Source organism: Nilaparvata lugens, chromosome 4 (genome assembly GCF_014356525.2).
Source record: "Nilaparvata lugens isolate BPH chromosome 4, ASM1435652v1, whole genome shotgun sequence".
Taxonomy (NCBI): Eukaryota; Metazoa; Arthropoda; class Insecta; order Hemiptera; family Delphacidae; genus Nilaparvata; species Nilaparvata lugens.
This window is the reverse complement of record NC_052507.1, coordinates 4,100,595-4,118,020: the sequence shown is the minus strand read 5'-3', so window position 1 is coordinate 4,118,020 and position 17,426 is coordinate 4,100,595. Positions and strand designations below refer to the sequence as shown.

The following is a 17,426-nucleotide window of genomic DNA, read 5'->3' as shown; positions in this document are numbered from 1 at the left end:
AATGCAAGTGGTTATTCAAGACCTGGCATGTGATAAGGAAATCAATCAATCTATCATTCGACAAAGCAGATAACGATGACCTCTCCTAACCCCGCAACTCTGCCCGATTATTTTTTTAACAATGTAGAAATATTATTTTCCTACAGATACCCTGAAAAGTGACCATTTGTGCACTGATTGCAGGCTGCAAAGAATCACTTTTCCGCACTAGTGCGCAAAGTGAGTACTTTGCGTACTCCAGATTTGCAGCATGACAACGCAAAATAGTTAGTAGGTTATATGGAGCACCAGTGCAGCAAAATCAAAATGAAGTTGGTAACAGTGACTGCTGTGGCTGCTATTATAGTGAGCAGAGGTGCAACCAAGCACAACGCGCTAATTATTAAGTAGATATTATAATGGAGGACAACGACAGCACAGTGCCACCACAGCACACACCACACAGCTGCCCCCCGCCATTCAAACACTACTACATTATTCAGGCAATTTTACCCATAATTACCCACTTTTCATATTCAATGGTAACTGTAGGAAAAATTTAATGTGAAATACGTGCGCAAAGTTCGTTTGCTGCACTCAAGAAACCATTCCGCCCTCGCCTACGGCTCGGGCGTAAACGTTTCTTTCGATGCAGCAAACTGTCACTTTGCGCACTAGTTGCACAAATAACTATTATTGACAAAATGTGATGATATGATAATCAACTATCCATAAAATATTAAATTTCCACTATGAAAATTTATTATATAATTCTTGGATGAAGATCCCGTTAACAAATGAAATATGAATATCGGGAACCGAGCTTCCCTCTGTGGTACAAAAGCATAAAAAAATTATTACAAAAGAGGAAACTATAATAACATACATACAGAAATGATCTATCTAATCCCAGTGAATTGAGATAATTTTGACACAGTTCCACACACATGAACTCGCTCACTCACTTCCATCACCAACAGACAACGAAATAATAATTATTATCAGTTGATTTTCCAAGGATGAATAATAATTATCCTTTTAATGTCCTTCAGCGAGTTTTCTCAGGGATGAGACCTAGTGCAATCGAATCTTTATATTATAAACCTACTTTGTTCTGAATTTCGTGAGAATCATTAGAGCCGTTTCCGAGATCCGGTGAAATACAGACATATAAACAACTTAACATATTGTAAACGGAGGGGGGTTGTTTCTTCTCTTCTATAATATTGCTAAAGTTTACTGCTATCAATTCATCTACCGGTATTTGAATCCTTGATTGGTTGGGAGCTTTTAGTGGATTCGTTCATTCAAATGCACAGATTATCATCATGTTCTAATTGTCACCTATTTTAGCAACTAGCAACTACGAGCCAGGAACTTCAATGGAAAATACTAATAAAATTCAACTTCAGGTTAATTGAACTCTAAATAGGTAGAACGAATTAATAAAAGTCAGGTAACATGTCAAATTTTCAAACAGTACAAAGTGATTCAGCAATTGATTCACAAAAAAAATAAATTCAATTCCAATCTACACATTTTGAGAACCTGCTAACTTGCTGCATTTAAATTTGGGCCTCGGTCATTCTATGAAATTAAATTTTGAGCTTAATAAAAAAAACAACAAAAGTTTGGCACTCACCATTTCAACAATAAAACTTGGACTCTTCAGACACACGCACATACGCTTTAATAAAACTCACTATACTTGTCCCTCTGAATGGGAAATGGGCCCATTAAGAGGCTCGCACATCGTTACATGTTTTTCGTTCACGTCTCAATACCAACTATGGCCTTTTCACTGAAAATTATTCCCCCTCCACGAGCGTTGAGCATAACTCCCAGTGGAAAAGCCAAAGCTGCAAAAAGGTCAATGCTCGTACAATTTTCAAATACAGAGGCTCTTTCGACATGAAATTGAAACTGTATTTGAAAAATGCACGAAAATTGCTTTAATTTTGACAACTAAGCAACAAGTTAGCAAATTCAATAAACATGGTCAAATATTCTCACACTAAAATCTGAAAGTACGAATCAAAGTTCATTCCAGTTCAAAAACCTGGAAAATAATATAAGATACACAGAAACAACTACAATAATACTCACTCAATATTGACTCTATAACAATATAAACAGAAGTTGCTCGTTTAATAGCATAGGATTATTGATTTATTTGAACAAGAGTGAACATTTAATATTACATCAGATGTACCGGTATCAGATATCCTGTCTTGTCTCTCATTCCGGCTCGATATTTTCAACAGGAATGAACCATAGAATCGGCAACGCTGTTCTACTATCTTTCTCCACTGCCATTATAACCTGAACCTCACTATTCTAACATAGAGGCTTCTACCTTTCACTTTTGTTGAGAGAAGAGATCCTGCTTCAGAGGATGTCTGTCAGAATATAAAGAAACACAAAAATGTGGGGAACATTCCCAACGTTGAGATCTACATTTCACTTCTACTTAGGAATTTCATTCTTCTCGTGTTCCTATTACTTTGCGTCAGAATTTCTCTCCGGAACTTTCTATGTTTTTCTTCCATCATTTTGGCTCCTCCTCTGTAGACATTCTAGTTCTTGAAGGTGGACACTTTTTAGTGACTGAGTTTCCAGCGAGATAATATCTTATAGTATCAACAAAACAGAGCAGAATGAACAGAGATGTTGTGAAATTTCTCCATATTGAGGTGGAATAGAAGGTGTTCCAGTGCATTGAAACTTGAGTTTGGCTCAAATAATTCATGTGGAACTAACAATTATGTCCATGTTGAAATCAGAAGAGCTTAGAAATCGGAGAGGTATCTTATTATAGAGTTATAGCATAGCCACCTCTAACACAAGGCCGCGGCCTACGATATTGCAACGTCGCGGTGTAGGCCTACAATCTAATACATGATTGGTGAAAAAGATCAGCTGGCATTTTTTAAAATGTTTTTCACCAATCATGTATTAGATTCTAGGCCTACACTGCGACGTTGCAATATCGTAGGCCGCGGCCTTGTATTAGAGGTGGCTATGGTTATAGGAGTATAGAGGTATCTTATAACAGTGGTATTGAATTATATTGGATTATATTGAGTGATTAGTATAAGTATCTAGGAATGAGTATAAAGGGTCGTACCCACTAGAACGTACCAGACACGGACCGTGTCAGACCATGCCAGGCACGTAAAATAACAACTATGCCCACTACAACGGATCAACAGCGTTCTATGCCAGTACATTACGCGTATGGTACTCGTATGGTACGCGTATGATGCCCGGTCAGAAGTTGTTGGGAACGCGTCAGTTAGCAAGAGAATGTTGCGGTGAACAGATGTACGTATTTTGCGGTGTTGTGAAATAGTGTTCTAATCAGTGTTCACATAATTATTTTCAAATATGGCTATTAGGCCATTATCATTTACAGAATTGGCAATGGTTGCAATTATTTTGGACGAGGGAGAGGAAAATAGAGGAACTCAGAGGCGCTATTGGATTCACGAATCTCTAAGAAAACGGAAAACTGAGGGGGAGTATTGGACATTATATAGGCACCTAATGGATGATGAAGAAAAGTTTTTTTCGTACTTCGTGTTAGCAAGTAGCAACTAACTAGGTACTTTACCACAATGGTGTCTACACTGGTTTCCAACGCGGCGCATGCGCGGTTACAACGGGGTTTGCAGGCGTCACGTACCATGCAAGGAGCGTTTCGTCACAGACAAAATAATACTGGCCGACAAATGTTGACCTGGACGTGCATGGCACGCTCCGTGCTTGGCCGGTGACGGAACGGTCTAATGGGTGTATTACATATCAAATGATGCAAATAATATTTTTTCCTCCACCTACTATCAAAAGTCTCATTTTACACCCTGGAATCGAATACTAAAGTACTACTTTTCCTCCCATGGGACTAAAAATAATTCCCAGCGGGAAAAGTGATCACTTTTACTCCCAAGGGAGTAAAAATAAACCCATAAGATTAACATGGGAAGAAGTCCGACAACGCCGCGATTGAAGAATGATAATTGCCCATAACAATGAATAATAATTAGCGCGTTGTGCTTGGTTGCACCTCTGCTCACTATAGCAGCCACAGCAGTCACTGTTACCATATTGTCTCGCATATTGTCTGAAGATGTAGTAAAATTATTCATTGTTATAGGTATTGGTGTAGGTGGAGGAAAAATGTTGTGTGCATCACGGGACTAAAGTACTTATTCTCCCTCAGGGAAAATTGTCGCCCTCGGCTACGCCATCGGGCGACAACAGTTTCCCTCAGGGAGAAAAAGTTGCACTTTAGTCCCTAGATGCACAAATAACTATTTTGCATGTGTCGGTATGGGGCACGGTCATGGTATGATACGTTCTAGTGGGTACGAACCTTAATAAGAGGTACTAGTTATAGATGTATAAGAAACATCGTATCATCATTGTACAGTATATAATTTGTATGGCAAATATAGTGAGATCTACGTTATAATATCAGTATAGAAAGATAGAAGACCAGTGATCCAATTCTCAGCCTTGTCACTGCCTTCTATAGAGGATACTCACATATCAGTATCTATCTAATGAGATAACTAACTGTTATAATTAACTGTTCTTGTTTACAATCTTTGAACAAATGATCTTGTTTAGAATCTTGTTTAAAATGATTAATTATATTCAATTGGTCAAGAGGATAGTATATTTCATGATCATTTGATGATAAATTTTCCTGATTGAGATCAAATATTTCGTTAATGAATTATAATTCTTATTGTTGAAAAACGATCTTTCAACATTCCGGAGCTAGAAAACGATAGCGCTATCGGCTTTGTCGAATGATAGACAAGGATAGCAACACCAATGTTAATCAAATACTTCCATTATAACCTCACAATATTGACCTCACAATACATGATATCAGAAAATAATATTAATTATGCTAGACTGTGTCAAACTGCGATTATAATAGAGTATAATCTATGTGACAATCTGACAATACTGCTGGCTGGTGTTTGCCGATGCAGTGTTGTCAGATCCAGTCACATTGGCTAGCATGAAAAAGGCACAGTTTCACACAATCTGACAACGCCGATGTATTTTATTGAATATCAGCCCTACTATATTGTGTCAAACTACGGTTATAATAAAGTATAATCTATGTGACAATCTGACAATACTGCTGGCTGGTGTCTGCAGATGCAATGTTGTCAAATTCAGTCATACGGCCTAGCATGAGAAGTCACAATTTCACACAATCTGGCAACGCCGATGTATTTTATCGAACATCAGCCATGCTATATTGTGTCAAACTGCGATTATAATAGAGTATAGTCTTTGTGACAATCTGACAATACTGCTGGCTGGTGTTTGCCGATGCAGTGTTGTCAAATTCAGTCATACGGGCCAGCATGAAAAGTCACAATTTTACACAATCTGGCAACGCCGATATATTTTATCGAATATCAGCCCTGCTATATTGTGTCAAACTGCGATTATAAAGGAGTATAATCTATGTGACAATCTGACAATACTGCTGGCTGGTGTTTGCCGATGCAGTATTGTCAAATTCAGTCACACAGGCCAGCATGGAAAAGTCACAATTTTACACAATCTGACAACGCCGATATTAAATTTAATTGAATAAAAAAAGCTCTAGTCTGATCATAAATAGGCCTATTATTTTATTCAGCGTTCTCATATCAGGCGCAAGTTAGGCAACCTGCTTGACAGCAGTGCATGGATCTAAAAAGGGCAAAAAATAATGTTTTCCTACAGTTACGTTGAAAAGTGGCCATTGCTGCACTGATTACAGAACGCAAAGAATCATTTTCCCGCTCTAGTGCGGGAAAAATTTTTCTGCACTCCAGATTTGCAACATGGCAACGCAAAATACTTAGTAGGTTATATGGAGCAACAGTGCAGCAAAATCAAAATGAAGTTGGTAACAGTGACTGCTGTGGCTGTTATAGTGAGCAGAGGTGCAACCAAGCACAACGCGCTAATTATTATTCATTATATATTATAACCAAGGACAACATTTTTATTCAATTTGACAATAAATTAAGGTTTTTATCAATAATAAAATTACACAGAGAAACATTTGATGGATTTCAGGCAATTTTACCCATAATTACCCACTTTTCATATTCAATGGTAACTGTAGGAAAAACTTAATGTGAAATTTATTCAATTACAATTCACAATACAAAGCACAAGATACATAGACAACATATCTAAAAACAGATTTGTGAATATTTTCCCCACATAGACGGATCTGTGTGTGGGGAATGAGTAACAGTACAAGAAGTAGCCTAAAATAAAATAATAATACGTATAATATATCTATTTATATATATGAAAGATAATAATAATAATACGAAAGAAAAATCCTATCAGTAAGCAAGGTCAGAGAAGAAAGATATTGAAGAGAAAGAAAACTATAACTTTCCTTGTAGGCTAACGCTTAATAGATTAAAAGAAAAGGCGAACGAAAGAAGAAAAAATGAAAAGGGGGAAAATCAGCAATAGATGCAGATGTGGAAGATTGTTAGATGGAAATAAATGGTGACAAAAGATTTCTCGGTACTGAGAAAGGCAAGAAAAGAGATGATGAAGATCCAAGCTATTCGATCATTATGAATATGACAAAAAAGCAAAATCAGAGACATGGTAACGGTCGTCCAACTGAAACAAAACTTAGCTTACAGGTCTAAGTCAGCGTAAAGAAAATGTTCCTATCAACCCAAATCTGTATATCTGAGAGTAATGATTTGGTTATATTTCTGTAAACAAAGCCTATTGGTATTTTGTTGATTAAGTAATTACAATAGTACGGAAGTTGATGTCTGCATATAGTGAGTTTTGTGAAGCGTATATTAAATCTATTTGTGTTATTTGCTCGAATTTTGTAGGGAGTTGTGTGAGTGGTAAATAAATGGTTATGTTTATTCAAGTACAGAATTACACTTTTAATGTAAGTCTGTCTTAGAGTTGGAACCTTTAATTCTAGGAAAATTTCTCTACTTGAGTAAATTCGAGGTCTTCCCAGGGCCGCTCTAATCATGTGCTTTTGTAAGATAAAAAGCTTTTTTACATGAGAATCGAAAGCAGCACCCCACACCTCTATAATATATTGGAATAATGAATGTGCATATGCGAAATAAATTTTCCTAGTGATATCTATATTTCTTATTCTATTTATTTTGTAGAAGATATGGATCAAATACTTTAACTTCGAGCATAAATATTCTATGTGTTTGTTCCACTTAAGGTGCTGGTCAACTACTATTCCTAAGTATTTCATAGTTTGTACTCTTTCCAGTGTTTTTATCTCCTGTCCCTCATTTACCATGTTTATACAGTTTGCATTCATATTCAAATTCATAGTTATTGGTGGTTGTCCGGTAATATTAGGTGAAAAGGTTATGTATTTTGTTTTTTCAGTATTGAGGGTGAGAACATGATCCTTAAGCCATTTCTGAACTATTTTTAAATTATTGTTCGCGTTACTGAACGTTTCCTCCAGCTACTCCCACTAAAAATGAGTGTTGTATCATCAGCAAATGACAATGTAGTACAATTTCCAAGGTTTAGGTTGAGCATATCATTAACATAGATTAGAAATAAAATCGGTGATAGAACTGATCCTTGAGGCAGTCCAAAATCGGATGTGAATTTAATGTCAGTTCGGCTATTTAAAGTTAGATATTGTTTTCTATTTGATAAGTAACTTGCAAATAAATTGTTTACGGACCCTCTAATTCCAGATTTATTCAGCTTATCTAATAGTAATTTGTGTGGGATAGTGTCAAAAGCCTTAGATAAGTCCATAAAGACAGCTAGAGTTTTTTTATTTTTATTGAAATTGTTGCACACAATTTTATTAAGGTGAATTACTGCATCTTTAGTAGACTTTTTGGCTTGGAAACCATATTGGTTATCACTAATTATATTCTCCTTATCAAGAAAACTCATTAACCTCAATTTTAGAATCTTTTCTAGAATTTTGGATAAATTACTTAGTAGGCTGATTGGTCTGTAATTTTCAGGTTTTTTTGGATCGCCGGTTTTAGGTATAGGAATAATTTTTGCTTCTTTAAATTTACTAGGAAAGTATCCATTGCTCAAACATTTATTGAATATAAATTCCAGGGGTTCGGTAATAAAACTTGATATTCGTTTTAGATACGATCCTGAGAAATTATCGGCTCCAGGTGTTGCTTTGTTTTTCAATTTATCAATTATCTTTTGAATCTCTATTGTGTTTGTGGGGCGGAGAAAGATACTTCTCTCACATGAGTTGTTTTGGGATTTAGGTATAGGTATATTATTTATATCATCAGAAATTTTCCCAGCGAAAGTTTTTCCTACATCGGCAAAGTATTTATTAAGTGCTTCGGCATCCAGATTGATTGTTTTGGTATTCTTTTTAGTATCTAAAAGTTCGTTTATACATTCCCAGGTTTTCTTGGAATCATTTTTGTATTCGTCAAATTTTCTGTTAAAGTAATTGATTTTTGCTTGTTTTATCAAATTATTTAGAATATTTCGATATGACTTATATTTATTATTTAGTTGGATATTATTTGGTTGCTTTCTAATAATTTTATGCATTTTGTCTCTAACACGTATACAGTTTACTAAACCGGGTGTAATCCATTTTTTAAGAGGTCTTTTATCTTTACTCATGCGAATTGTTTTTGTTCTATTTTGTGTTAAAGAGTTTAATTTGTCAACTAAAAGATTCACCATAATATCAATATCATCGGCTCTGTATATATCTTCCCAGTTTTCTCCCTGTAAGTCCTTCATAAGACCATCAAAATCTATTTTGACTCTAGTCCACGGCTCACCGTGTTTCGTTTCCTTATCATTAACTTCGTTCAGATGTAAAGAAATACTGAAATGGTCTGTTATATTGGTTTTTGAAATTACACCTGTCACAACATTTTTAGTTTTATTATCTTCTTTGAAAAAAATGTGATCAATGCAGGATACGGCTCCATTGATACTTCTGGTTGGTTTGTTAATATAAGATTTAAAACCATTCATGTGTAGTGTACTTAGGTATTCGTTAGCGAAATGATTATTTGCGAGGATATTGAGATTTATGTCACCTATTATAATTATATTATGTAAATCTTTCATTTGATTCAGGCAAGTATCTAAGCTTGTAATAAATTCGTTTAGATTCAGAGCTGGTGATCGATAAATTGAAATTATAATATATTTAACATTATTTATTAAACATGAAATGCAGATGTAGTTTGCTTTTTCGATTACTAAGTCAATTAATTCTGTTTTAATGTTTTCGTCAATGAACAAACATATCCCATCACATTTAGAGAATTTACTTTTTTTTTGTATTACATTATAACCTTGCAAACTGTAATGAAACTGTGAGTCTTCCGAAATCCATGTCTCCGACAATGCAACAACCTGAAATTTAACACTGACATTACCAATATAATGCACTAATTCATCGAAATTCTTGTTAATGCTCCTTATATTCGTGTGAAAAATATTTAAGCCCCCTTCATAATGATTTCGCTCAAGAGGTTCAATGGAAAAAAAATCATCTATTTTAACAGTGTTATAATATCCCACAAGTTCATCATCTTCATGTAAAGCTGACATATGGAAAGTTTAGTGAAAAAGTGTTAATATTTTTATGGTTATTTATAGTGAAGACGTAAGAAAAATTTTTTTTTAATTATGATATCAAAATAAGAAGAAAAGCCACGGTGTGTGGAAAGCCGTAGTATAATATAACCCTACGAAACACAGTCAGATCCAACGCAAGATGGAACTCCCCAATAAATATAATATGATAATTCCTTTGATGGGGGTATAACTAATGAAATCCAAGTCAGCACAAACAGACTACAGTGTAGCGTGTATGCATATAAGGAAAACTTTTCTGTGTGATAATATTATGTGAATTGAAGTGCCAGAAAGAGCAAGTAATCGAAATTTAGTATGAAACTACATATACGTCTTCACACATTAGAATCAGTCATCCTCAAGAAAACAGTAGCAGGAAAAAATCAATTGGAAAAAGAATAGTACAGTAAGTTACATTATGATAAGGAAGAAAGCTAAAATGAAAAAACCCATCTTCCTTGTTAAGAGGAAATAAATAAAAATAAATTCATTAACGAATTTGAAATGTAAATGAAATCGAATATTTAAATAATAAAGAAACATTAGGCTACTTGTTAGGAAGGAAGCTCCATATACCTTGACTTGAAAAGATAATGATAGAGCTTATGAAAAGCAAAAACTAAAACAATAATAAACTTCAATGAGAAAATCAGTAATAAGAAATAGCAAGTCTCAATAATGTAAAAGCTCTCCTACAATTAATCCAGTCATAATCCTAGTCATAATCCACATTATCTATCAAATTCAGAACACAAACCAATTTGAGAAGAGGAATAGAAAGTCTGAATGAGAGTAAATTTAAAATTATAATCAATGTTCCACTATTCTACTCGACTCAGGAAGATATAATCAAAACTGAGAAGAAAAATAGCAATGAGAATTATAGAAAAATAATTTATGAGATGCTATACGAAACAAAACCAAACAGAAAAATCAATGCCATGAGACAGCTGAATCAGATTTAAATGTTCAAACAATAGTTAATACATGAAAAATATTTTTCCAATATATTGTTTCAAGTAAAGCTTTACTATTTACCATTAATAAGTACCTTCTTCATAAATAGGATTATCGAAAGTTTGTGAGTGAATCTGTCCATCCTGCTTCCAAAAGACTCGACCATCACTAGACCAGACCTGCCTCCATCCCACTCTATCACCCATTCTCTTAAGAAACTGACGTCTCATCCTAGTTAATCCTCATGTATTGCAATTCCAGTGTTCTTGAGGCTTCGCCGATTTTTCATGATCAGTTCGCGACACTGATAGCTGACCATTTTAACGATGACTTGCCGCGGTCGCGGCCGTGCACCATCAGCTCTAGACGCGGGCGGCGCTCGACCCACTCGGTGACACCGGTCGATATCAGCGTCCACCAGATTCAGTGAAAGTTTTTCATTTATCAGGGATACGACTGTAGTTCTCGTCAACTGTTCATTCTCGATCTCAGGTATACCAGATATCCTTATGCTATTTCTTCTCTGGTACTGTTCGATGCCATCCAAACGATTATCGAAGCCGCGCTGCAGCTGCATCATTCGGTTGTTCAGCAATTCGATATCACGTGTGAGCTCGTCCACTTTCTTTTCAGCCGCCTCCAGCCTGCCCCCCAAAGCAGCGCAAACCGACGCACACGTGCGCAAAGTTCCTCTGCTGCACTCAAGAAACCATTCCGCCCTCGCCTACGGCTCGGGCGTAAACGTTTCTTTCGGTGCAGCAAACTGTCACTTTGCGCACTAGTTGCACAAATAACTATTCTATTGAATCTCATTAGATCCTTGCACCGATGTTAAGCGGGTTGCATATCCTTTGCCTGAGTTGATACTTTACAACTCTTAATAAAACAATAGGCCTCTACATTCAGACTTCAGCTTTTTTATTCGATCAAAAATAAAATCGGCGTTGCCAGATTGTGTGAAATTGTGATTTTTTCATGCTGACCCGTGTGACAGAATTTGACAACACTGCATCCGTTAACAACAGCCGGCAGTATTGTCAGATTGTCACATAGATTATACTCATGTTATAACCGCAGTTTGAAACAATTTAGGAAGGCTGATATTTAGTCGACTAGAATCTCAAGTTCAACCATTTTCTATTCAAACAATAATACCTGATAGGATGACTTGGAATGATACAAAAAATGATATAATGTATTCTATTATGGTTGTTTATTCTATTCACTTTGATTGATATGTTACCAACCAATCCTAAATAGGAATAGAGTTCACATTAGTATTTCTTGTAACCAAAGTTATTCGCAATTACCTGATATCTTACCTTCCTCTCACCGAACATTCAACCATGAACCAACTTCTCCCTAATACCTATATAGTCAACCGCACACGTGAATAGTCCGATGAGAATTATTGGAACAGATGAGCGCAACGTTGCAAAATAAGAGTTGATCAACGTTATCCACAGCTGATTATAGATGGAAATCCGTTGATAATTTCATAATACAATATCGGGCCACCGAGCTTCGCTCGTTATCTTTCATTTATTGATGAACAGAACACAATTCTCTAAAATGATCGTGTCTCTATTTTACAGCTGGCTATACGTCAGCTTATGAATTTCGGGGATGCGATATTTTGATTTTCCACAGAATCACTCGCTCACGTTTTACTATCCACAGACGACGAAAGTCTCAGCTGTTTCAGCCAAGGATGGATAATTATCCTTTTCATTTTGTTCAGCGAGTTTTCCCAAGGATGAGACCTAGTGCAATCGAATTTATCATAAACCCACTATGTTCCCAATTTCGTGAAAATCGTTAGAGACGTTTTCGAGATCCGTTGAACATAAATTACCAGATATAAATATACAGAAATTGCTTGCTCAATATGATTGGATCTGACGAATCAGCAACGTCCATGATTGCGGGGTGAGTAAGGGGTCCATGTGTTGCAATTTTTATCGGACTATTTTCGTGCGGTTGACTATACTGTGATGCTCTATTCTATTCGTGATGTAACCATCTATTAACTTTCTCAATGAATTTTCACCACAGAAAATGCAGGCTAGTTACAATCTCCCACCTCTCACTGTCGATTTCAAGTGTTTTTGAAGTCCTTATAAGTATTTCGTTTGATCTGAATTATTGTAAAAGATTGCATGCTGATAGATGAACATTATATGAATGAGGATAACAAGAATCATTCATGGGCACCTCAGTGATTTGACAAATCATTTAGAGGAATATCACGATTGAAAAATATTCATGAATCATGTATTTCTTCTGTTGCAGGTAAGATAGGCTACCGGACAAGAGGAGAAATTCTGTTTCATTTAAAAGGTTCAAACTGGAAGTAAATTAGCAGAAGGTTTATTTCCTCGATGATTGGTAAGTTTTTCTATGAGTTTCTCATAATTGAACACATCACAGTCAGGGGTTGATAATATTGGCTAACTCGAAATTTTCTGACTCCATGTTAAACTGCCGTATGAATCAAAACTGATCTGATCATATGGTATTGATCCATATGGTGAGTCAGCGAATTTCGAGTTAGCCAATTCTATCAACCCACAGTCAGTTTAAGCATGAAGAAAAATATCGTAATATTATATCTCATGCTACAGGGCGTTGATGTTCCAAACTTCAATGTTTGTTCAAGTCGAGTATTGTCAATTACTGTTTACTGTTGTTGATTATGACTGTCTTGGTCGCGTGGGAGTGTATGAACAGCACAGAATGAGACACACATAGCTTCACAAGACAAAATATGTGAACGATCGGCTTTTTACTTTCCTTGCCCTATTACCATAGGTAAGGAAAGTATTGCTTTCTGTATAAAACTAAGGTATCCCAATTTCTTAATTTCTATACGTTTCAAGGTCCCCTGAGTCCAAAAAAGTGGTTTTATGATATTGATCTGTATGTGTGTGTTTGTGTGTGTGTGTATGTGTGTGTGTGTGTGTGTGTGTGTGTGTGTGTGTGTGTGTGTGTGTGTGTGTGTGTATGTGTGTGTGTGTGTATTAGTGTATGTGCTGTGGGCCTGACCTTTTTAAAAGATGATAAAGAAGATAATTTTGAATAAAATTTAGAATTTAGAAATAGGCAGACACATCTAGAAAATACCTGAGTCTATACCTAATTCATGCAGGTGAACGGGCTAGAGTCAAGAAAACTTCAATTAATCTCGCCATGCCTGATTTAATAGGTTTATACTATAGAATAACACTACAATTTGAAATAATTGAAAAATACAAACAGCTTCAATAAACATTGGCAACTAAAATCGAACAACAGAAACAACAATTTCATGTTACTTTGTTGACATTCTTCATCTGATTTGGGGGCGCATTACTATCCCTCATTTAGATAGCAATACGTCACAAAACCAAACAATATCAGTCATAAAATAACAAATTAATTTCAACATGGAATTACTCAAGAAAGAAAAGCCCGTTGAACCCAAATTTCGTCGATAGTAACCCATATAACCCATTTCATAATAATTTTGAATCCCCACCTTTGATTGACATTCTCGAATGAACCTTTGTTTCACTACACTGCACTTTCGTTCGTCTGTACGTTGCTTTATCGTCGGGGTTACAGTACCTTGTTTATGGCGGTGAACTTTTACCGGTTGAATTTGGCTTGACGGCGACGTCCTCTTACGACCCTAGACCTCTCGTCTGAACGGGTGTCTTGAAGCGGTGTTACATAAAATTGCGGAACCAAAGGGGTGGTACATGAAGTTGGTTTGGGGACACACATGAACCGCTGTAAATAAATGTATTACAGCATTAATTTCTAACTCTTCCTACAATTCATCAAAAGCTAAAACAGGAGTTATCTATTGATTACAATTAATTAAATTCTCTCATTCTATTTGAATCCTCATTTTATATAGATTTTTATCTTTAAACTACTGATTCTTTGTATCAGAATTAATGGATCTTTCTTCACAAATAATTCAAAAGTTCTGTTATAATTCAATAAATTAGCTTTCAGTCAAAAGCCTTAACGCCATGAGAAAACACAGTCAGAAAAATATAAAATTGAGTCTTAAACTCAATATGAACATAATCTTAAAAATTTCGTTTCAATTTAAAGGCTATCTTCCTGACTTTCAGCAATACTCTACGATAATATATCTCCAGAAACAATAACTCAAATGTAACGTAACTGAAAACTTTCTATACTTCTTTAGAAAAAATATTTATAATTATCTTCCATCACTAATAAAATCAAAAGGATTATTCTCAATCAATATTATTAACTTGAAAAATAACAGGCTTTGTTAATACAATACTCTTATGGAAGTTTCAATCAATTAAATTCCCTAAATTATATTTTAACCTTATTTTACGTACCTTAGCGGTTATTTGAAGAAACGATTATTCGTACATGATGAAGAAACACAATTAAACTTTTCAGGACATGGCACTACTAGAAAATTTAAACCTTAATAAAAATAAAACTAGCTCCTACATTAACTAATGAAAAAACTTGTAAACCTGCCCAAAAAGGGCGATACATAATGACTACATCTTTACTCTCGTAGTGCTCCTAGCAAAGTGTCCTCCGAAACGTAATCTGGTCTCGCGGCTGGGGAATCCCCCCCACTACTGTATTTAGAAACAGGTCTCCTATTGGGCGAAGGGAATCAATTTGACCAATCGTCGCGTGGCTTCTAGAGCCTTTGGACCAAATAGTAACTGCAAAATCGGTAGTTTGTTATAATTTCAATGCTTGCTGTTTTCCAGCTTATCGCACTCCATGTCACGACAGGAAGGCTAAGTTTTAGAGATAATTCCATAATCTACATTCCTCGACGACTCGGAGCCACAATTTTCAAATATCTATCATGGGAAACTCGAAGTCGTGGCCGTTCATAATAGAGAGAGAGAAAATAATTTATTTCGCTAACTCACAATAATGGCTCTAGTCTATTGCGTATTAAATGTACTATTATAACTTGGGAAAAGGCCTGAATTAAAAATAGTGCTCGGCACAGTGCGTCTGAGTACACGATATCTAATCACCCAATCAACGGAATAACTTGAAATTAGGAACTTAAGGTCCTTAAAATATAAGAATCTGACACGAACAGGGTTTTTCACGGTTTTCTCGAAAACGGCTCCAACAATTTTGATCAAATTCATACCTAAAATAGTCATTGATAAGTTCTATCAACTGCGACAAGTCCCATATCTGTAAAAATTTCAGGAGCTCCGTCCCATCTATGCAAAGTTTCTCGAAATTCGAGAAAATGTGATTATCCAATTGCAAACTGTTGGCAACTGTTGATTCTATTGAATGATTCACTATGGAGAGATAGCAGACCTCGTATGTCTCCAGCGTTATTGTCCTATCACCAGCTGGCTCAGATCTTGGAATATGAGACTTGAGATGCGCGTGCACACTAGCGTCAGATGATCAATTTTCATAACGGCAAGGAAAGTTGTGTGAGTGCACCACACCAGATTTTGCTTGATAAAATATATTTGATTATTTCAAACGAGAATGAACTGTTAATATTACATCAATAAACCTGTATCAGCTATTTTCTATAGGAGGCATTGACTAGACAGAGGATCGGCAACGTTGTTCTGCTATCTTTCTCCACTCCCATTACAACGTGGACCTCACTATAGTAACACCAATGTTAATCGAATACTGCCATTAAAACGGGGACCTCACTATAAATCACACAGTAATCAATCACGTTTCTCTAGCGAAACTTGTTTCCCCACACTTTAACAACACTCAAGTTTAGATCCCAGTCGATAGTTCTAAGTCAACATGGACATAAAACTTGTTAGATGGAACAACAGTGAACCATCCACCCTTTTATAACGGTCGCCCGTTTTTTCAACGGTCTCGTCCGTATTTTTAACGGTTGCCGACCGTATTTTCCAAACGGGAACAGTTCTTTCGTCGCTTGAAGTGTTGAAAAAATCTGGAACTGTTGAGGGAAGCGTCGGTTGACTGGAGATTTATGGGGAGTTCAGGTAGCGACTACTAATGAGGCAACAAATCTGTCATTTGCAACAGTCAACCCCCCCTGGAGAGACACTGGGACCCCTTTCAACCCCTCGCCACACACACATCAGGCACGACCTCCCTCCCATACCAAGCGACCGTTCCCTGGCTATAAATAGCAGTCAGCTGCCTAGAAATAAACTCCGCTATATTCACACCCCCATTGATGTGACGCGTCCGCTTCAGTACATTGATATATCTATATCGATCACATGATGTGGGAAGTGTATACAATGTTCCTCGTATAGTTCATAACAGTATCGGGGCACCGAGCTTTGCTCGTTATTTATTCATAAACCATTGAACACAATTCCTTAAAATGATTGGGGAAGGACTAACAGGCACAGCCCAAAACTTTTTCTTCCTCGAATTTTGATTCATACACTATAAATAGTTCAAAAAGTAGGTGAGTTCCATCATAGAGAAAAAGTAGCTTAAGTAGATATCCCATGGTATAGGGCTTTTATGTCGCAACTTTTACTGTTATCTCAAGCTGATAGTGAAGCTGTGTGGCGCTCGTAGTCTCTCATACTGAGCCGTTCATCCACTCTCACCCCAACAAAACAGTAAAAATCGACGATAATCGACAGTAATCGGCTTGAGATAACAGTAAAAGTTGGCATAAACGTTCTATACCATGGGATATCCACTTACGCTATTGTTTCTCTATAGTTCCATACACTTGAGGGTGAATTCAGGTCCAACCTCCAGTCAAAACATTCGAAAACAGAGAATCTCCAATTTAGATTGTTCACAAACCAAATTGAATAACAAAATAGCACTCACTTAAAACTGTAAATATTGGTTAA

At 36.1% G+C, this 17,426-nt stretch overlaps 1 protein-coding gene across 2 annotated transcripts in view; it reads left to right on the top strand.

Annotated features, from left to right (window-relative positions):
* Nucleotides 1–17,426, top strand: part of LOC111055389 (Kv channel-interacting protein 2-like) — a 434,616-nt gene that overhangs the window by 337,577 nt on the left and 79,613 nt on the right. The window contains exon 1 of one of the 2 annotated variants that reach the window (XM_022342583.2): nt 12,893–12,969. The exons of the other annotated variant lie outside the window; for it this stretch is intronic. Within the exon in view, the coding sequence (XP_022198275.1) occupies nt 12,963–12,969 (7 nt within the window). The 5' untranslated portion in view covers nt 12,893–12,962. Of the gene's footprint in view, nt 1–12,892; nt 12,970–17,426 lie in introns of those variants that run through there. 2 annotated transcript variants of the gene reach the window in all.